Source organism: Drosophila gunungcola, chromosome 3R, assembly GCF_025200985.1.
Source record: "Drosophila gunungcola strain Sukarami chromosome 3R, Dgunungcola_SK_2, whole genome shotgun sequence".
NCBI lineage: Eukaryota > Metazoa > Arthropoda > Insecta > Diptera > Drosophilidae > Drosophila > Drosophila gunungcola.
The window spans coordinates 17954033-17972891 of record NC_069139.1 but is presented as its reverse complement, the minus strand read 5'-3'; the positions used below and the strand labels follow the sequence as shown (position 1 = coordinate 17972891).

The window sequence follows — 18859 nt, the reverse complement described above, 5'->3', positions numbered from 1 at the left end:
TGTATTTTGTGTATATTGCCCATATAATAAGCTTTATGTATTTTTCCTACATTTTGCATGCAAACAGCGGAACTCAAACTATTTGTTTGTTATTGTAAACAGCTGATTATGGGAAGCATAAACAAGCGGTATATGCTTCTTCTCCTTTTGCCATTCACCTTGTTCACTGACATGTGAGCCATTGCAAATTGATTAAAATCTTGTATCATGCCACAAATTGCAAATAAACCAAATGAATCGTAAGTTTGCATTTAAATAATTTAATAATATAAATTAAATACATTTTACTTAAACAGCACAATAAGAGTGCCGTTTGAGACGCCACGGCTGGCCGAGATCGCCTACAGAGTGCTCAGTGTGGACCAAGAACCTCGCCGGAATTTCGTGCAGAAAACATTGAGCCTGGAGGGCGATGTCCTGGTCGTTAATTTCCAGGCCGACCAAGTAAAAAGCCTGCGCACTGCTATCACCTCCTTCTTCGAGGGTCTGCTCCTCTGCCAGGACACCATCAAACAGTTCGGAGACCCCCAAGAGGACAAAGTAATCGCCGAGGGCCAGGATAATGCCGGAACACAGTCCGGCTCCGACTCCGCATAGAGCGATCTACGGATTCGCCTTCTATATGCTGTTCACGGTCCTGTTTTTCGTCTACGTGGCTTGGGCCCTGCTGCCCGTGGAGTTTGGCCTGCATTCGTATCTGCCGGACAAATATTTCGCCGTGTTTGTGCCATTTCTGGTACTGGTCTTCGCCTGGTTCTTTGCCTTCCTCATCTACCCGGCTATTAATCTCTCGATGACAGTGGATGTGGACAATATAGCCTCCGTAGTGGATCCGAAGTTGGCTCTGCCCAAGGGAGTTGAGTTCACCTCTTGGTCGCAGTTGCAAAGGGTCAAAGAAAGCCAGGAAGCCCAGTCCAAGAAGTCTTCTCCAGTGAACTGCAACCTTTGCAGGACATTCCACCAGCCAGTGACACGTGCTCCCATCGCACCCCTGCGTTTTCTGGACCTCCAGGAAGTAAATACGGCGTATTATAACTAAAACACTAACAGGCTTTTAATAATCCCCAAGAAATTCACTTTCTTCGCACGGTGGTCCAGCCATCTTCGGGTTCCACGAATTCCTGGGCTTGTTGCTTGCGCGTTTGCGAGCGGGTCATCCTGCCACTGCTGCTGGGGGCATCATCTTCGTCCTCCTGGCCCATTTCATCGTCCTCCTCGTCATCATCGTCGTCCATGTCCTCGTCGGAGGAAGAGTCTCCTTCAATGGGTGTGTAGGTGATCTTGACATCCGGACGCAGCCACTCCTTGCCCGCAGGAAGTTTACTCAGCTCCGCCTCGATTTGTGGATACTGATGCTGCTGGGCCAGCAGCTTGTAACGCAGCAGATTGCGGCAAATCTCCGGAATGGAGTCGTCGTCGCACAGGGTATTAAATTCCTGGTCCATCAGCTCCTCCACAACCTCCTGCAGCTCGCCTTGGGTGATATTCTCATTGGACACACAGTACTGATAGGTGTAGTCCATGATTTCGATGGCCACCTGGCAGGGTATCGGGATTAGGTTAGAATATATGCTGCCTTGGGTGTAGAACTAAACCCACCTGCTGGCCATTGCGACCGCCCATTCCATGCTCCACCGCCAGCCGGAGATCCTGCCAGTGGTTGAAGATCTTCTCCACAATCAAGCGAAAATTCTTTTGGAAATCGGTTTGTTGTGCGGCTGCCATCGCATGTGCTGTTCAAGTGTTGGATAACACAAGTCGTACGTTATGCCATTCGCAGGGAGTAACTTATGATGTGGGCAACTAAATATATTTAAAATTTGAAATCTTGATTTAATTATATCCAAAACGTTTTATTTTTAAAAATTATCTTTCGTTTTTAATTTTTTTTCAACACTATATCAAACTATTTTAAATGCTCGAAAAAGGTTTTTAAGTCGTCCAAAGTTTTAAATTTTTGCCATTCCCACGGTGACGCACACCTTTGCACTCATTGCGCCAAAAACTGCACCAAAATAAACAATATTACCCAAAAACCATGTCGGATATAGAAGATGTACCCGAAACCCAGATGGAAAACGATATTAGCGATGGCGCAGGATTGGAGGATGAGGATGACGACGATATGGAACAGATAACAGCTCAGAAGGTGAGCAACAGTACAGAGATCCCATCAAAACACTACGCACTAAGCAGTTTCTCATTCCCCCAAGGTTCTGGAGATCCTAGAGACGGCCTGGATCAACGAGATGTGCGCTCCGGAGATCCTGCCCAATCAGACGGACATGCTGGAGCTGATGGTCTCCCAGGTGGCTCACATGGAGGAACAGATGCGCGACCTGGACAAAAATGATTTCCGGGCCGTGGTGCACTCCATGGAACTGGAGAGGGTGCGCTATATAATGGCCAGCTATCTGCGATGTCGCCTCCACAAGATCGAGACCTTCACGCAGCATATCTTGAACCAGGAAGAGAGTCGCGAACCGGATGACAAACGCCTGTCTCCGGAGGAAACGAAGTTCGCCAAGGAGTTTGCCAGCAATGTGGACGAGTACTTCCACAAGGTGGCCACCCAGTACATGCCCAATCAGCAGCGAGGAGAAGCCGAACAGAGGATAGTGACTCCCAACCTAATGAGCCATGTCTTCCTGAAAGCAAACGTCGCTGGTAACAATCCTTAATCATCTAAAAATGTATATTATCTAAAGTGTTTCTTTCATTTCAGTGCCCGCCGTTATAGTGGGCGTCGATGATGAGGAGGTGGACATGGCAGCCGGTTCCCAGCACATTATTCCCTACCAACTAGTGGCTGACTTGGTACAGAACAACCAGGCGCAACTAATTTAATTCGCTTATTTAACAGGTAATTTACATAATAATAAAAGAAAACGATGAAAAACCAAACTGGTGGCCACTTAAATGTTTTTAAAAGCAAAATTAACCAGCTGAGACTCTTCTCTTAAAGTTCTAAAAATAAGACATAATTAAGTAACAAAATTGCTATCAAAAATAAAATAATATAATTAAAAAAAAAAAATTCGTATTCTCTTACAAGAAGGCCATTATTCAGATAGCGCACTGTATTTTATGATCCTGATCTCCCTTGCCATTCAAATATGTGCGCTCCCGCCGAAACCGGCGGCAGTGCTGGTAAACGCCCTTCGAACAGCTGCGCTTGTGCATGAAAAAAGTGGTGAGGTGTACCCAATGCGGCGCTCTATACACACACACTCACCCCGCGTTAACATAAATGTTAGGAAAACGATGATTTAACATTTCTCTTGGAAAAATTGAGCATTTTTGCCGTTGAAAACACGTTGTTTATTTTTCCCCGTTAACAAAACCAACTATGGACGAATGAAATTGCTATTGCCATTAAGAGCAGCCATCGATTGCGGACTTGCACCTACAACGCTGACGCAGCAGATATTGCGCCATTCGAAGGCCAGGAAACAGACCATAACCACCACCCCCAGCCGACCTTACAAAATCGGAATCATGAGCGTGGAGAAACCAAAGGTTGTCTTCGTTTTGGGCGGTCCGGGAGCCGGAAAAGGCACCCAGTGCTCCAAGATAGTGGATCGTTTCCAGTTCACCCATCTGTCGGCCGGAGACCTGCTCCGGGAGGAGCGTTCGCGGGAGGGCTCTGAATTTGGCAACCTCATCGAGGATTACATTCGAAATGGAAAAATTGTGCCCGTGGAGGTCACGTGTTCGCTGCTGGAGAACGCCATGAAGGCCTCGGGAAAGTCGCGATTCCTCGTCGACGGCTTTCCCCGGAACCAGGATAACCTGGACGGTTGGAATCGCCAGATGTCCGAGAAGGTGGACATGCAGTTCGTCCTCTTCTTCGACTGCAGCGAGGATGTGTGCGTGCAGCGGTGCCTGGGCCGTGGACAGAGCGGCTCCGGTCGGACGGACGACAACATGGACAGCCTGAAGAAGCGGATTCAGACGTACAACAACGACTCGCTGCCCATCATCAAGTTCTTTGAGGGCGCCGGCCAGGTCAAGAGGATCGACGCCAGTCCGGATGCCGATCAGGTCTTCGGCGAGGTGGAGCGGGTCTTCCTGACCAGCGGCTTCTAAAATTCCTACTCAATTTCCGGTTCTGTGTGTGTAGTGCTATCTTTACTCATCGTTTGTACCCCTGCAAATATATACGCTTGTTACTAGTAATGTGAAAGGTAATTTTTCTTCACCCTGATAAGGTAATAGATACAAATACTAAGAAAAGAGGTAGACAACTTTTTCTGTATCTTGTGAGTTAATTGTGTATTAAACAAAAATGATTTTAAAGCTGGAATTAAAGTTATAATTTAAGAGAACAATTTTATTTTGTAGACATTTTTCGGAAATTGGGCATCAACAAGAAATAAACAAAACTAAGCAAACATAGTTGGGCAATTTATCTCTGGTGTGAGTTCAAGTGTTATTTAACTTTTCATTTATGGCCTTTGAACAATACAAGTACCTTGTAAATGGATTTATAGTTCTCATTCCAGATAAGAAATAATAATATCTAGATAGTAATTCGAATTTCACATAAAGAAAAGTATTAAATGCCAGCTAGACAATTGCAACCAAAAAGTGAAAAGAACTCTGACTTCATCAAGAAATAACTTTGTAATTCTTGCTTAAATTTATTGCAGACAGGATTGAAATTCATATATTTTTTAAAATACCAAATTGTTTCATTGCTCTAAATTAACAAGTATTGCCAATTTATTGAAAATACCTCTAGTACATCCCAATAAAGCTGACAAATGGAAATTTCTCATCGATTTTTCAAACACGCAACGGAACGGAAAACACAAGCATTATCTTCTTTAATATAACATTCGCTTTCGGGAGATACAAACGGGCGGTGGCTCTTATATAGAATGGGCAGGCAGTGGTGCTTACAAATAGCTCAATCCTTGCGCAGCTTGTCCAGGCGCGCCTGGAGATCCGCATCGGCATCGGACATGGGCGATGAGGCGCCACTGCCGCCGGTAGCTCCTGAGCCCCCTGCACCGCCACCTCCAGCTCCCCCTCCTCCGCCAGCTGCTGCACCGCCTCCCACTCCTCCGGCGGCCACAGCTTGGGCTTTCTGGGCGCCAGCTGCTCCAGCAATGGACAAAGATCCCGAGGCAGAGGGCAGATCTCCTAGTTGTTCACCCAACTGCAGTCCCAGTTCATCCAGCACTTGGGACACCACAGCATCCGTCTCCTCCTCATCGCCCTCATCTTCCATGGCATCGTCGATGGCGTCGTTGATCATCTCCTCCTTCATGTCCATCATTTCCGATTGTTTCTCGAAGTCCTGCAGGATCTTCTGGATTTGCGGGAGATTCAGCTGGCGGTTCATGTTTTGCATGGCCTTGGTTACACCTGGGAAATGGGGCTTACGAGATGATAAGCTAATGAATCAGCTGACTCTGTGTATCTTACCCTTCATGGCCTGTGCCATTGTGTTCTGAGACTTGAGTGTCTGGATTTTGAGGGACACCGCCTGGATATTGGCCTTCATCAGCATGAATTTCTTGGCGTAGCGACGTGTGCGCACCAGATCCTTGGCCATGATCTTCACGGCATCCATTTGACCCTCCTTGGCCATTTTCTTGATGTCAGCGATGATCTTCTTCTCCTGCTGCTCCATTTTCATCCGCTCGCGATCCAAGTCCCGCATCGCCTTGTTCAGCGCCCGCTGGTTCTTGCGCAGCATCTCATCGGGGCTGATCTTTTTGCCAAATAGCCAGTCCATTTTGAAGGATTTCTTGTGCTACAAGTTCTAATCGTGAAGGAATGACGGAGTTTCTCAAAGATTACTCATCAACCAAAACAATAAGCGCAGGATGTATGATTGTAAGGTGGCCAAGGCGTGTTCACGCGCACAGGGGAATGGACAAACAGGAAGAAGCAGCTGTTGCCGGTGCACATATTTTTAGGGTGTTCTCACTGCAATTACCCACTGCATTTTTACTTTAAATGCAACAGGTGGAAAATGAATGTGCATTCCGAATATTAAATATGAAAAAATATTCTATCTTTGAAGTTTTAGAAAGAGTATACAATCTTGTATCTGCTTATATATAGTCATTAAAAAATTTTATTAAGTCCTCGTTAACAAATACTTTTTTAAATGAATATAAGCTAAAATGCCTTGTAGATAAAGGATATACAAATTAGAATTTAGAGTTCGAAATATTCTTACTAATTCAAAACAAACCATCTAAATTCCAGTGCAAACGTTGTATTCAAGATAGCTTTGACCACCCTACTTTTGATTCCACCTGATTCCGCGTTTCGTTGTGAATGGTCTGCTTCAGCTGCAGTTTACATTCCAATCATGAAGGAGTTCGACGATTTTAACTTTAGCGTTGAGAAATGTAAGTTTTCTAGGATTATTCTGTTTGGTTTTACCTCTAAAGGACTTCCTCGTCTGCAGATACCAAAGACCTGACGCGAGAATGCGTGGGTGGCAGCGATTTGCAGCAGCGAAAGAAGGAAATCGAGGCCTACAACGAAACTACGGCCGCGACTCTCAAACAAACATGCAAAAAAAACTATATGGAATTTATACAGACGGCCAAGGAGATATCACGTAGGTTACGCCCCCTGAAGTACATATATTTTTGTTGGTAATATTATTATGCCATTTCAATCGCAGATCTCGAGTCGGAAATGTACCAACTGTCGCACATTCTGATCGAACAGCGTAACATTTTGGCCACCATGACGGATGGAAAGACCTCAAGTCGTCTGAAAGCGGAGAGTTTGGAGGTGGAGAGCTCTACGGTGGCGGAGGATGTGGAAAATAGCCATGCCACGCGGGCCGTCAAGGAAATGGTGCAGGGTTTTAATGGCAATCTCGAGGGCAAGACCTTCCTCAACGAGGGAGCCCTGATCGAATTGGATGCCAATGATTATCGGCCCATTCAGAGGGTTTTCTTCTTCCTGTTCAATGATGTGCTGATTGTCTGTAAAGTGAAGCATGATAAGTAGGGTTGTCCTTACTATAAATACTCGAAAAACTATTAATAATATTTATATTTGCCAGGCGCTTGGACTTCCTCACCGAGTACGATCCCAAGAAAATAGCCGTCATTAACATCAAGGACTTGGATGGCGTCAAAAATGCCATTAATATCATCACACCAGATGGATCCAAGATTTACCAAAGCATTACGGCAGCAGGTAAGACGGAGTGGATTGAAAAACTGGAAGAAGCCTTTCGGTTTGACCAGCAAAAGAAGCCCAAGAAGGGACAGGCTCCGCAGCCCCCAACTAGAGTCAAACAGCAGTCGAAAGCTTCCACCCCGGAGAAGGAAACTACTCCTCAGAGTCCCGGAGAGCCAAAGTCTCTAGAGGATCAGACGCCCGAGTGGCTAAGCACGGCCAGTGAGGAGATCCAAACCCTGGTGGCGCAGCGGCACTTTGAGGATGCCCAGGAGCTGATCAAGCGCACCCAGGACTTCATGCGCAACGAAAACAGGAAGAAGATTCCACTGGCGGACGTCATTGAGAACAAGGTGAAGCAACAGGAGCTGAAGCTCATAAATGTCCTGCTGAAGGAGTTGTCCAACAGTCACAATCGAAATCTGCAAATCGCTCTGAGAGCTGCCAAGCGTCCGCTGAAGATCCTTGTCGAAATGGGACGCTACCGGCAGGCGAGTGCCACTCTGTTGAAGGTCTGCGCAGTCAGTTTGAGGGTGGCGCAAAGGGAGGCCCGCAGGAACAATGCGGATATATCGGAGCTGTTCTTCTGTGATCTAACGCAGGTGGCCTGCGATTTCCTAACCGCCTTCGAGCAGCAACCGGCGTGCGTTAGTGGTAAGTTGCGGCAATATTTCCGTCGAGATGTATGTTAATTATAAACCAAAAATTTCAGCTCTAGTGGTGTGGTGCAATGCTGAACTGCAATATTTCGCCAGCCAATTGATCAAACACTACCTGACCAAAGGCACCTCTCTGGAGACGGTGGCCAAGTGCGTGGAGCGAGTCCGCAAGCCGTCGACGAAGCTCACGGAGATTGGTCTGGACATTAGCTACCATTTGGAGGGATTGCTGCGCACCACGCTCGAGTCGCTGATCGAGGAGTCCAAGGAGAGACTGCTGGATTCGGTGGGACGCACTGAGGAAAGCTGGCAGCCGTACAACCTGCAGACCAAGTCGAATCTGAAGCGCCTACTCCTGGAGCTGGATGTCTTGGGCATCGATGTGCGGGCACAGGCCACTGGCGACACTTGGATGAACCTCACCCAGTCGACGGTGGTCTTCATTCGGCACTTTCTGCAGCTCACCGAGCACTGTGGCTGCCTGGCCAAATGCGAAACCCTGCTGCAGAGTCTGGAGCTGCTGCTCAAGGAGTTGTTTGTTGCCCAGCACTCGTTAAAACCGCCCAGCGATATGGCCGTGGATGTAAGTTTCGCATAAAGTTGATCATTTCCCTTTCACAACGTGTCCACTTGCAGCCCAACTTTGTAATGAAGAACAAGATATTTTTGGTGGACAATCTGCTGCCCATTGCCATTGAAAAATTCCGGCAGATCTCCGGCCGTCAATGCGAAGGATTGCGGGAATTGCACACGAAAATGTCCCGCCAGCAAGGTGCTCCTTTGCCGCGACAGCGAAGCGTCTACACCACTGATGTGTTTTAATAGCTATTGGCCGGGAGATTTACTTTCGATTACATATAATTTTTTATTTTTTCGTTTTGCTTCAATTATTTATAATATAATTATATACATATATAACCACAATAATAATAATATTTGTAAAATTAAAAATCGAAGCGTGTGCTGCACTCTATCTCTTGCTTATTACAATTTCGCCGTTCGCATTATATATATAATTGTAAATATATATATAATCGATTCGTTTTCATATATACTCTAAACACTAAACAATTTAGCTGTGTTCTACTTTTCGGTTTCGGCTTTTGTTGGGTTTAGCTGCTCAAAATATATAGGATTTTACAGTTGGTTCTGAAGAGTTTGATTCACACAAGTAATTCCACAATTTCCATTTCCTCAATACATATTTTCAAATTACATACAAGCAAAAGCCGACTGCTCTGAGCACTATGTGACCCCCAATGCGAGTGAGTGTTTCAAAAGTTGTTTGCGTGTTTAATTTATAGTGTAAAACTCTTAACTAAAATGCTTATCAAGTATATTCATTTATATTTATATATATATACCTTCTTTTATGCAAATGTGTTTTGTGTATTTTTTGTGTATGTGTGTGCAGGGGAGTTGGGAGGTAAGGAAACTGACAACTTAAAAATTACATTTGTTGTTGCATTCGCTGTCTGACTCGTCAGCTAAATTACAAAAACCGTTCACATAAAACAAACTAAAAGCACTCGCATCGTATTTAAATCTTTTGCTCAGCTGGTAATCATAATCTCAACGCTCCTGCAATTGCAATGACTATTCCACTTATCCTTCTATTTGTTTTTATGTTAAGATGAACGTAGGTAGGTATCGCCGACTGTTTTCTGTTTATGGTTTCATTTTGTTAATTTTACAACATACTCATTACTCATACTGTTGCTCGCATGCATTATCATTTTATTACGCTCTGGTTCTGGTTCTCTTTTAACGTGGTTTTCTTTTCTTTTCACTTCTTTTGTTAAATTGCAATTTGTGTGTTCAACTTGTTGGTTTGTTTTTATTTATTGGACTTAGCTTAGGCTTAGTAGCTACAAGTACGCTTAAAATTTTAGTTTTTTCCTTTTTGTATATATATATTATAGAATTTTCATTTTTGCTTCGCTTTTTGATGCGTTGCTACTGCCGCCTTTCTTGTTGCTTCTACTGCCGATGCTGCTGGTGTTTTTCTGTTATATGCATGATTTCGAACATTTTGTTTGTTGTAGTTAATTGTTTTTGTTGTTGTAATAAAAACTATACGAGCTTATTACAAAATGAAAAAACTGCTTGGTTTTGTGGATTTAATAAATAACTTCGTAGACAGTAGCCTTTTTATCGCCCGAACCCGTCACAATATATTTGTCGTCAGTTGATATGTCGCAGCTAAGTACGGATGATGTTTCCTTCGACTGAAATCAAAATCGAGGCATTATAATTTTGATTTAATTCAGTAAGAGTAGATTCGCTCACCTGGAATATGCTGGCACCGTAAGGTGTTCGCCATGCGTTTAGCAGGTTGTCTTTGCCGGTGGAAACGAACCATTTGCCGCAGGCGGCAAAGCGCAGCGACAGAACGCAGCTCTCGTGCAGATGCAGTTGATACTTGTCCGGTTTCGATGCGTGCAGCACCTCTACATGCGAGTTCTCCATTCCCACAGCCAGCCAGTCGCCTAAAGAAGAAGCAAAGATTATTAAAAAACTGTGTAAATTCAATCTGGTTGTTGTTCTAGAGATTAAGACAGACAAACAACATTATTAATATGATTTTTCAAGCCAAATTAAAGTGATTTTTGTTACATTAAACCTTAAGTTTATTATGGAGTTCGTTTCGAAAAGCTTTTGAACATTGCCTAATTAAATAAGGGAATAAATCAATTTCAATATCATTTTCCTTACCTGTGGGACAATAGCCGAGCGAGAATATTTGAGAGCTGAAGTCGTGCTGTTGCAGCTGGCGACCCTCGCGCAGATCCCAGGAGCGCACCGTGTTGTCCAGGCCGCCCGTCCACAGCCTGGAGCCGTCGGGACTGATGTCGATGCACGAGGCGCCGTCGGTGTGGCCCTGGAACTGGCGCACCAGGATCTCGTTGTGCAGGTCCCACACGGCGATGTTGCCGTCGCTGCAGCACGAGAAGCACACCTTCGAGTCGGGACTGATGGCCAGGGCGTAGCAGGCGGGCGCCGCCGAGGTCAGCTCGGCCTTGATGCGGGGCGTCGGGCTGGCCAGGTCCCAGATGGACAGGTTGGACGCCTCGCCACCCACGATCAGCGTGCGGCCGTCGGGCAGCAGCTTCACCGAGCGGATGTAGTTGTCGCGCTGCAGGCAATCCAGCTGGCTGACGGGATTCTTGTTGCCCGGCTGCGAGATGTCCCACACCTTGACGCAGCCCTTGCCGCCCGTGTACACGTACTTTGTGGGATTGGAGATGGTTACCGCGCAGACGACCTCTCCGTGCGACAGCGTGTTGATCTGACGGGCGTGCCGGGGAATCCCAACGCCCACCAGCGCGTCCGGCGGGAACGGCACCGGCTGTAGGCTACCCTCGCCGTTCATATGGAAAGAGTATGCCCTGCGATAGGTAAGAGGTGTTAATTAGTTTCTTTTAAGATCCGGTATCAGAACTAACTAAATTAGCTTAATGATAATTAAATTATATTAATTTGTATTTTGTATTTGTTCAAACTGTTTACGGAACTCTAAAGATTCTACGATGTATGTCCAAAGTTCAATGGGGAGCAACTGACCCAAGACCCTTTACGGGCAGAAATGATAAGCTCTCTCGATTGGGCTAATCCTTATATTTTCCAGAAATGCTAATCAAACTTACATATAAATAATTGTATTTAATTACTTATTAAATTTATTAAATCTAAGGATGAATTTTAACTCGTCGTTTTAGAATTTTCAAGTGCTGCTAAAGAGAAATAATAAATAATTAGAAAAATGAATTTTTATCAATGATCATGAAGTCGAAAGATTCAAGTATCATTTAATCCGAATTCCAGCCTTGGGCCACGTTGGGATAACTTTTTAGTTGGCCCTAATTTTCGGTACTTTAAGCACGATTTACTATGAATTGGTACGTGATGGAAAGATTTTAGTTTTGCATTATCAATCTACAAGTCATAATTTTTCAGAAGCAATAGCTTTTAGTCTTAGGCCCAAAAAAAATAATAGATTTTGTCGCTTTAAATATGCACTGCGATGTTTTATACCCCATTCCTACATATGAACATGGAAGATAGTCTGTATTTATCATGCACAAATATTTTCCAAGGTCCCAAAGCCAATAGTTTCCAAATTAAACCAAACAACTTACGGCTTTCCACCCGTCAGGGCTGAGGGATGTGGAATGCCATTGGTTCGCACATGCGCGTGCGGATCGTACGGCATTGGTGGCGGTCGTCCATAGGCTGGATCCGACGGAGGACGCTGGTAGGGATCGGCTGGCCGCTGATACGGTGCCCCCGGATATCCGGCTGGCGGTGGTCCCTGCGGCATCATTTGTTTAGGATTAACGCCTGGCGCCGGGGCAGCGGCGTTCGGTGTCGGTGTGCGTGCCTTTGCGCCCGGTGTGCCCGGTTTTTCCATCTAAATGGGCGGGATTTTGATAAATATCTATCCTTTTTTGACTAGTTATTTCTTTTCTTACATCTTTTGTCTTGAGGCTGGGTGTGGAACGTGACGAACTGGAGCCGGAGCGTGAGGGCGGACGTTCCTGCTTAATGCCACTACTGCTGGGCTTCTCCAGGCGCTCGCCATTCAAACTTTCCCGATCTCGGACCTCCATTGACACGTGCTCGCCGTTGGGGCGCGGTGAGTGGGATTCCTGCAAGGCACATTCACGTTTTTAGTATTCATTTCATAGTGGGTAAACAAAATAGCAAAGGTGTGGTTTTGGTTCGGTTTATTTTCGGGGTTATTTGGGAATGGTTGCATTGAATCTGGGCCGACACTCAACTCACCATTTCATTTGCAACATCTACGACTAAATCTTGATCGCTTTTCTCGCCTTCATCCTCCTGGAAATAATTTTGAAAAAAATACAAAAACAATATAAATCAAAATTCATACAAAAACCCACAAGGCACAACAGCAATAGCAATAGTTAGTACAGCTAATTTCTGATCTGTTCTGGTTCTCACTTGCTGGTTTGTTATGAAATGAAAACGTTAATGCACTTCCAAATTGAATTATTTAATTAGTATTTTGCAAGTTAAATCGATTTTCAGCCGTTTCTGTTTTTATAATTAGTAAATACATTTAAATACTCATTACTGAACAACATTTTCATTAATGAAGAAAATTTAAGCAAGGTTTTAAATTAGTTAATTAATTCATTGAAGCTATTTTAATGAAAAAAGTAATTTTATACAACATGTTTCAAATAACGAAAGTTGTTTATAAATAATTATTAATTGCCTCTCACCGGAATAGTTAATAAATACTAAATAAATGTAGTTAGAATTAAATTTATTTAAAGCTTATACAGTACTTCTACTTGAAAATAAGTATTTGTATATGATTTTTTAATAATCCATTCCAAACCAGTTACGAGAAAGTGAAACCGGAACAGGAACGAATTAGTAATATAGGTTTTGTTTAGCATGATTTGGGAAAGTGTTAGCAGAATTGGACAACAACAATGGATAGACTACGAGGTTTTTTTTGGTGAGTTGAGAGACAGCAGCAGCTCAGATGAGATGACAGTTATCGGTTTTGTCAACGCGAAGATGGATGATACTACCAGTGTATAATGCTAACACAGAAATAAGCCAGATACTCACTTGCAGTTTCTCATCTTTTCGACGCTTCGAGTCGTTCTCGATATCCAGCGGCGAGCGTGTGCGGTACTTCTCACGATCGGCCGGCGAAACCGAATTGCGCTGCAACATCAGCATTAAAATGAGCTCCAATTATGCAGAATTATGATCTGGGGGGTACTCACCAATCGCTCCTCGGCGGCTGCTGGCCCCTCCAGACCCGTGGGCTTGATGTCCGGCCTGTGGTGTTCGGGCGGTTTGTTCAGAAGACCTTGTGGTCCGTGTGGCAGGCCCATGGTGGCGCCCAGGGCGCCAAATGGATTCAGTGCACCCATCGGCTGTGGCGGTCCGCCCGGCACCTGCTGGGCGTGGATCTGTTGCTGCAATGGAACCATGAAATCGCATGAAATCGGGCGTGGGCGATGGTAGCTTTCAAAATTAACATCGTGCTTTGTGAGAAAATGAAAGCATTGGAATGTGTGTATGTGTGTAAACACAACAACAACATTAACACTAAATGGTCTTTGCCGCAAAGTATTATACTGTTGGGTTTATATACATAGCAACCAATTCATACCTCTAACATAAAATCATATACCTCAAATAAATATATACAATTGCTCGATTCATGTTCTTTAATTTGTAATTAATTATTCATCAAACTTATTAGGGTTGAACATACAACCAAATTAATCATTCAAATTCATTTTGAAGGTATTGAACATCTTGAAAAATTTCTGAACTTAATAAGTCCTCTTTACGACTTAAGACCATATAGAGTTAATAAGAACAGCAACAACAATTCGGCGGCGTATGAAGCGTTATTAAAACGAAATAAATATGGACAATCAGAGAAGGAACAATAGGGAGTGAGGCAATTTTAGCTTTAGTTGTAGTTGTGGCGGTGGCACATTCGGCGGATGCAGCGGCAGACGGCAACAGTAAACAAACAATAAGAAAATGAACTTGCAACGAAACAAACTTACTAAAAGTTGCTGTATTCCATGTTGCTGCTGATGCTGCACAACGTTGTGTTTGGATTGGATTGGTCGAATGCGAAATCATAACAAATTAGGAAGTAGAAAAACAAACTCAAATCAAATGTTGCCCAAAGAACAAACTGAACTAAAAGGATATACCCCACACACGGTTGCCACTTTGTATGAATTGATATTTACTTTTATTTTGTTTAGGGTAGTCGTTAACTTCTAACAGATAAGAAATGTGGTTTATCTGCATAAACGAAATTGGAAAAAATTGAATAAAGTGGTGCTTATTATGTATCTTCTTTAAAAACCATTATTACTGTTTTACGTTAATTTGCTTAGTTTTCTTGTTATTTACTCATTTAAATTAATAAAATAAATAAATAAATAAAATAAATGTGAATGTAACTAGATTTTTAAAAAATTTTCGTCTGCTTTGAATTTCTTTAAGTGGCAACCGAGATCCCAATCCGCCCTACTCCCTTCTCGACTCTAGCTGAGAATGGTTCAACCGGCAATGCCCGTGTTGCTGCTGCTGTTGCCGCGGGATCCATCGTCCGACCTCGATCCACTTACCCCAATGATCAGGTTGAGCTCCTGCATGGTCACCTGCTTCGCCCGCTCTACTGCCTGCAGCACTTGCTGCTGGTGGTCGGCCTGAAGGAATGGAAGTAGCTGGTTGATCAGTGTGTTCAGACGCTTGGCGATCTCCGTCTGCTTGTGCATCTCCACGTTAAGGCCATAGGACATCTCGTAGTACTGCGGATAGCAAGGCAAGGCATTAGCTAAAGGGACTTCGATAATTTGCAGATCATGCCGACTTACCATAACATAATGGCGCTGCATCTCCGTCTTCTCGTTCGACAGCTTCTCGCACTCCAATTTGATGCTGGAATTCACAGGAAAAGTGATCAACGGGTAAATTAGTTGGGCGACGGAAGCGAACTGAACGCAAGGAAGCGGCGATTGTGGAGCGTGGAGTTGCGGCTGAGGCGGCGCAGGTTAATCCTATGACAGCGGCGCATATGGCGCGCCAAACCGGTTTGCTCAGCTTTTTGTTTTACTTTTCGCAAAACGCAGACGCAGCATCCACACTCACACAAGTACACTCCCATACGATGGCGGTACAGCGAAGGCTTTAAAATGTGATTTCTTTAGGGCATGTTATTGTAGAAGTTTCTAATAGTTTTCGTTTAAGCTCAACCAGATTAAGCCCTATGTTATTGAAAATATAGTTCTAATGAAAACATTTCAATGTTTATCTGCCTTATTTTATGATTACAGAGAAACGAATCATAAAATTTTCGGTAAAACCATTCAATTGTATTCTTTAATCGAAAGTCTTTTCTATATTTTTGTTAAAACGTTTGAATGATTTTTTTATTTCTTACTATTTTGTTAAACAACATGAACTTATAATTTCTTTGACTTTAAGGGCTTATAACCTTTCATATTAACCGGGATTTTAGGGGTGTGCAGATGTTATTTACGATGTAGTTAAGTTATCAATAAGTATCAATCTAACCCTAAACATGAATAACTTGACAAGTGGGTTCTAAATTCTACTTTTATAAGTTATCCTTAAATTTGCAAAGGCTTTCGATTAGGAATGATATTCACATGTTTATAATTTCATAAATTGAATTTATCGTGTTTTGAAAACAGAAACCGAAAGCACGTGATGTTTTCTTTTAGGTAGCATTCACTGTGGTGTCCTTTCAGTACTTGCCTGTGGTACTGCGCCTGCAGGAAGTTGAATTCCTCCTTGATGCGTTCCAGTGTGTCGGCGATGGTGAACTTGATTGGACCCTGAGGAGGTGGTCCCTGCGAAAGTGTTGATGGGCGGCGGGTCAATAGTGTGGGCGGCACATGGCAAGGCGGCGGGTTAGATAGAGACAGAAACACAATTAGCACAGATCTGGGGGCCAGAGATTGGACCCGTCGGGTCTGGTGAACTTACCCCGGCGGCGGGGTGGCGCACCGGTGAGGGATACATGTTGTTGTTAGGCTGGTATGTTGCCGGCTAGAACAATAGCGATAGTTCCGAGGTGGACACCGATTTCCCGGAGCGGAAGTCCTTCTGCTCCTCTTCCTTCCGGTTATCCTTGAACACTCCACTCTACTTGGAAACTCCTCTTAAACGATGACTATATGTGTATTCTTTTTGCCAGAGTTTTATGGCTCTTGTTTTTTTCTTTTTCTTCTGTTCTTATATTTTCGATGGCAGTTTCACTTTAATATTATTTTTTCCGCAGGCGGAACCGGCACTTAGTGGCACTCCATGATTGGGCTACTTCGCATTTTGCATATCCTGCGAATGGAATTTTAGAACATATTTGCTTAGTTATGCTTTTTCATATTTTTGCACCATTTTTTTCGATACGTTCGCACGCACGTACATACACACACACAGGCACGCGGAGCCAGCGAGACACACGCACACTAGCGCAGGAAACGGGAGCGAGGGTACGAGTGTGAGTGTTTACCGCCGAAAAATCAAGCGCACAGTTGCATGTGGGCCAGAAATTGTTACGCAAAATCACTGTTCGATTTTCGGTGGCCTCCGTGGGCACTATTCCAGTTGTTAATTTGAAATGGAGGGGATTTATTAAAGAAAAATATTACACTTTTCTTTCGTAAAAACAGCACACTCCGCACAAACAACATGCGAACATATACAGACAGACTGCAATTAAACAGGGTTGCCATGCTGGCCGAAATACTCCCAACAGCTCAACAACTTTTCATAACTTTCTATTAAAAACATTGTTTACTATTCCACAGTTTTGTTTGATTATCTGGCACTGATTTAAACCTTATTATATTTATTGAAATATATACGCAATGTGATTTTCGTACTCTGCGCGTCAGGCGGCAACTCTATTCTTTAGATACGGGCACATACATAGAAACCAGCGAGTGGCTAAATCACACACACACGCGCGCAGCGCAAAAGAAAAATTATACTGTGTCCTATACAAAAAATAAACAAAAGCAATTAAAAAAAGCGAGATAATGGCAGTACCAGTTTTATGCCCCCGGATTAGCACGTTTTATCGCCCGCATTTGCTCTTTTTCTCTGCCAGCACTCTTCTGATTTTAGAAGTATATCGGGATTTTGCCACCGAAAAGTGGGTAAATTATTTTTTAACTTTTCGCCCGTATAAAATTATTGCCGTTTCTGCCGACCGACCGCGAAGTGTCTGACATTCGTGTATGTGTTGGGCAGCTTTGGCGGCGGCGCTCTTTTGCTCTCACTCACACACACACGCACGCTCTCTCTCCGGCTCTACTACACGCGCACTCGCTGTACAAACGCGGCTTGTAAATGGCGTTCTCGCCTCAATATATTTTTGCAACAAATTTTGCACGCCGATTTTCACCTCGTTAGCACTCGATATCCTCGCCGTTGGGGGCAGCTGGCAATTGGGGGGCTTTTGGGGCATCGGCACTGCCCGTTTCTATTTATAATTTCCTATTTTCCTATCCGCGACACACAGACCGCGTCGGTCTCAGGTATGCAATTTTCGCTATCGCTTATCGATATGTCCGGGGGCTGATATCGGGCCACTCGTTTTTTTCGGCGCAGGGTTGCGTGAGCCAGTGTTACAAAATTTCGGTACTGCACGTGTAATCGAACTAGTTACACTGCCCGAAATTTAGTGTTTTGCATATTGGCTAAAAACTTTTTGATTAACTACCATCATAGATTTTCTGTGTCACCACCATTATGGAAATCAATAAAATAATAATGATTATATACAACTTGCTCTTCACATGTGATTAGGGATAAACATATTTGAATAACAAACAAAAAACTTAATGTCCATATCGACTTCAAAATCTTACAATCTTAACAACTAGTAAAAAAACATTAATTTTAATTATTAGACATATTTTGAAAGTAAAAGATATGTATGAATTTAAATTGTCAACAATTTTTTTTAATATAAACGTACAGAATTAAAAATAACAATAAATTTGTTTATCAAGGTTTCTGTTTTCAATGTGTATTTAGCGCGCGTCTTTCGAATTTTTGAAAATCGTGTGCTGAAGACGTTATTAATTTCAAACATGCTATGACCAATAATATTTTCTTGTTCATAAACAAAAATAAAAAAATAAAATACATTTTTCACTAAAAAAAATAACACAACCGAAAAATATATAAAAAAGTAGTTCATAATATAAGATGCGTCATGAAGAAAATCATTTAAAATTTTTAAATTATAATAATTGTGTTTACTTTTTTAACCAAATTATATGAATAGAATTTGCCTGTTGACAAATTTTTAAAATAAATTTTATTCGCTTTGACTAACAGCCAACAAAAGGGTTGTTTTGTAAACTATTTTTCCAGTTCTGCGATTAATTTATATTTTCCAATTGGAAGATGAGTTTCAATTGCCAATTAGAGTGCGGAAAGAAAGGCTGAAATTAAATTTCCCCCTTCCAAAAACCCAAATAAGT

At 43.2% G+C, this 18859-nt stretch overlaps 8 protein-coding genes across 20 annotated transcripts; 5 read left to right on the top strand and 3 right to left on the bottom strand.

Annotated features, from left to right (window-relative positions):
* Positions 1–148: 148 nt before the first annotated feature.
* Positions 149–597, top strand: LOC128252577 (uncharacterized). The gene is made up of 2 exons (XM_052980371.1): positions 149–239; positions 297–597. Exons 1-2 carry the CDS (start codon positions 208–210, stop codon positions 595–597), a joined length of 333 nt encoding a protein of 110 aa, XP_052836331.1. The 5' UTR covers positions 149–207.
* LOC128252576 (phosphatidylinositol N-acetylglucosaminyltransferase subunit P) lies at positions 563–1041 on the top strand. The gene has a single exon (XM_052980370.1). The coding sequence runs from the start codon at positions 563–565 to the stop codon at positions 1037–1039; it is 477 nt and encodes a 158-aa protein (XP_052836330.1). The 3' UTR covers positions 1040–1041.
* On the bottom strand, positions 1030–1766 carry LOC128252574 (uncharacterized). Its single transcript, XM_052980368.1, has 2 exons — positions 1600–1766; positions 1030–1538 (listed from the first exon to the last, which is right to left on the bottom strand). The coding sequence occupies exons 1-2, from the start codon at positions 1723–1725 to the stop codon at positions 1074–1076; spliced, it is 591 nt and encodes a 196-aa protein (XP_052836328.1). The 5' UTR covers positions 1726–1766; the 3' UTR covers positions 1030–1073.
* Positions 1767–1910: 144 nt separating this feature from the next.
* LOC128252573 (DNA replication complex GINS protein SLD5) lies at positions 1911–2959 on the top strand. Its single transcript, XM_052980367.1, has 3 exons — positions 1911–2149; positions 2214–2667; positions 2726–2959. The coding sequence occupies exons 1-3, from the start codon at positions 2039–2041 to the stop codon at positions 2845–2847; spliced, it is 687 nt and encodes a 228-aa protein (XP_052836327.1). The 5' UTR covers positions 1911–2038; the 3' UTR covers positions 2848–2959.
* Positions 2960–3208: 249 nt separating this feature from the next.
* On the top strand, positions 3209–4398 carry LOC128252571 (UMP-CMP kinase). The gene has a single exon (XM_052980364.1). The coding sequence runs from the start codon at positions 3358–3360 to the stop codon at positions 4087–4089; it is 732 nt and encodes a 243-aa protein (XP_052836324.1). The 5' UTR covers positions 3209–3357; the 3' UTR covers positions 4090–4398.
* A 404-nt stretch (positions 4399–4802) lies between these two features.
* Positions 4803–5862, bottom strand: LOC128252570 (charged multivesicular body protein 2a). The gene is made up of 2 exons (XM_052980363.1): positions 5434–5862; positions 4803–5373 (listed from the first exon to the last, which is right to left on the bottom strand). Exons 1-2 carry the CDS (start codon positions 5744–5746, stop codon positions 4913–4915), a joined length of 774 nt encoding a protein of 257 aa, XP_052836323.1. The 5' UTR covers positions 5747–5862; the 3' UTR covers positions 4803–4912.
* A 384-nt stretch (positions 5863–6246) lies between these two features.
* Positions 6247–8793, top strand: LOC128266362 (exocyst complex component 8). The gene is made up of 6 exons (XM_053002846.1): positions 6247–6371; positions 6431–6586; positions 6653–6983; positions 7043–7815; positions 7874–8403; positions 8457–8793. The coding sequence occupies exons 1-6, from the start codon at positions 6332–6334 to the stop codon at positions 8640–8642; spliced, it is 2016 nt and encodes a 671-aa protein (XP_052858806.1). The 5' UTR covers positions 6247–6331; the 3' UTR covers positions 8643–8793.
* Positions 8794–9609: 816 nt separating this feature from the next.
* Positions 9610–17935, bottom strand: LOC128266302 (protein groucho). Of its 13 annotated transcripts, XM_053002790.1 has the most exons (14): positions 17773–17934; positions 16350–16700; positions 16119–16213; positions 15215–15278; positions 14966–15148; positions 14390–14422; positions 13589–13783; positions 13428–13526; positions 12606–12662; positions 12293–12469; positions 11960–12231; positions 10536–11209; positions 10110–10309; positions 9610–10048 (listed from the first exon to the last, which is right to left on the bottom strand). In XM_053002790.1, the coding sequence occupies exons 2-14, from the start codon at positions 16383–16385 to the stop codon at positions 9941–9943; spliced, it is 2193 nt and encodes a 730-aa protein (XP_052858750.1). In that variant the 5' UTR covers positions 16386–16700; positions 17773–17934; the 3' UTR covers positions 9610–9940. The 13 variants fall into 13 exon arrangements, with proteins under 13 accessions (XP_052858750.1, XP_052858688.1, XP_052858792.1 ...); XM_053002728.1 differs by having other exon boundaries at positions 14966–15278; positions 17773–17935; XM_053002832.1 differs by lacking the exon at positions 12606–12662.
* Positions 17936–18859: the final 924 nt, after the last annotated feature.

Coding starts and splice junctions, on each gene's coding strand:
- LOC128252574 (XM_052980368.1), bottom strand. CDS start 1,725: ATGGCAGCCGCACAACAAACCGATTTCCAAAAGAATTTTCGCTTGATT. Junction 1,539..1,599: donor GCGGTCGCAATGGCCAGCAG/GTGGGTTTAGTT, acceptor ATACCCTGCCAG/GTGGCCATCGAAATCATGGA.
- LOC128252577 (XM_052980371.1), top strand. CDS start 208: ATGCCACAAATTGCAAATAAACCAAATGAATC. Junction 240..296: donor GCAAATAAACCAAATGAATC/GTAAGTTTGCAT, acceptor TTACTTAAACAG/CACAATAAGAGTGCCGTTTG.
- LOC128252570 (XM_052980363.1), bottom strand. CDS start 5,746: ATGGACTGGCTATTTGGCAAAAAGATCAGCCCCGATGAGATGCTGCGC. Junction 5,374..5,433: donor AATGGCACAGGCCATGAAGG/GTAAGATACACA, acceptor CCCATTTCCCAG/GTGTAACCAAGGCCATGCAA.
- LOC128252576 (XM_052980370.1), top strand. CDS start 563: ATGCCGGAACACAGTCCGGCTCCGACTCCGCATAGAGCGATCTACGGA.
- LOC128266362 (XM_053002846.1), top strand. CDS start 6,332: ATGAAGGAGTTCGACGATTTTAACTTTAGCGTTGAGAAAT. Junction 6,372..6,430: donor TAACTTTAGCGTTGAGAAAT/GTAAGTTTTCTA, acceptor CCTCGTCTGCAG/ATACCAAAGACCTGACGCGA. Junction 7,816..7,873: donor GCAACCGGCGTGCGTTAGTG/GTAAGTTGCGGC, acceptor CAAAAATTTCAG/CTCTAGTGGTGTGGTGCAAT.
- LOC128266302 (XM_053002728.1), bottom strand. CDS start 16,385: ATGTATCCCTCACCGGTGCGCCACCCCGCCGCCGGG. Junction 16,214..16,349: donor TGCGCCACCCCGCCGCCGGG/GTAAGTTCACCA, acceptor ACACTTTCGCAG/GGACCACCTCCTCAGGGTCC. Junction 12,470..12,605: donor TAGATGTTGCAAATGAAATG/GTGAGTTGAGTG, acceptor TGTGCCTTGCAG/GAATCCCACTCACCGCGCCC.
- LOC128252571 (XM_052980364.1), top strand. CDS start 3,358: ATGAAATTGCTATTGCCATTAAGAGCAGCCATCGATTGCGGACTTGCA.
- LOC128252573 (XM_052980367.1), top strand. CDS start 2,039: ATGTCGGATATAGAAGATGTACCCGAAACCCAGATGGAAAACGATATT. Junction 2,150..2,213: donor AACAGATAACAGCTCAGAAG/GTGAGCAACAGT, acceptor CATTCCCCCAAG/GTTCTGGAGATCCTAGAGAC. Junction 2,668..2,725: donor CCTGAAAGCAAACGTCGCTG/GTAACAATCCTT, acceptor CTTTCATTTCAG/TGCCCGCCGTTATAGTGGGC.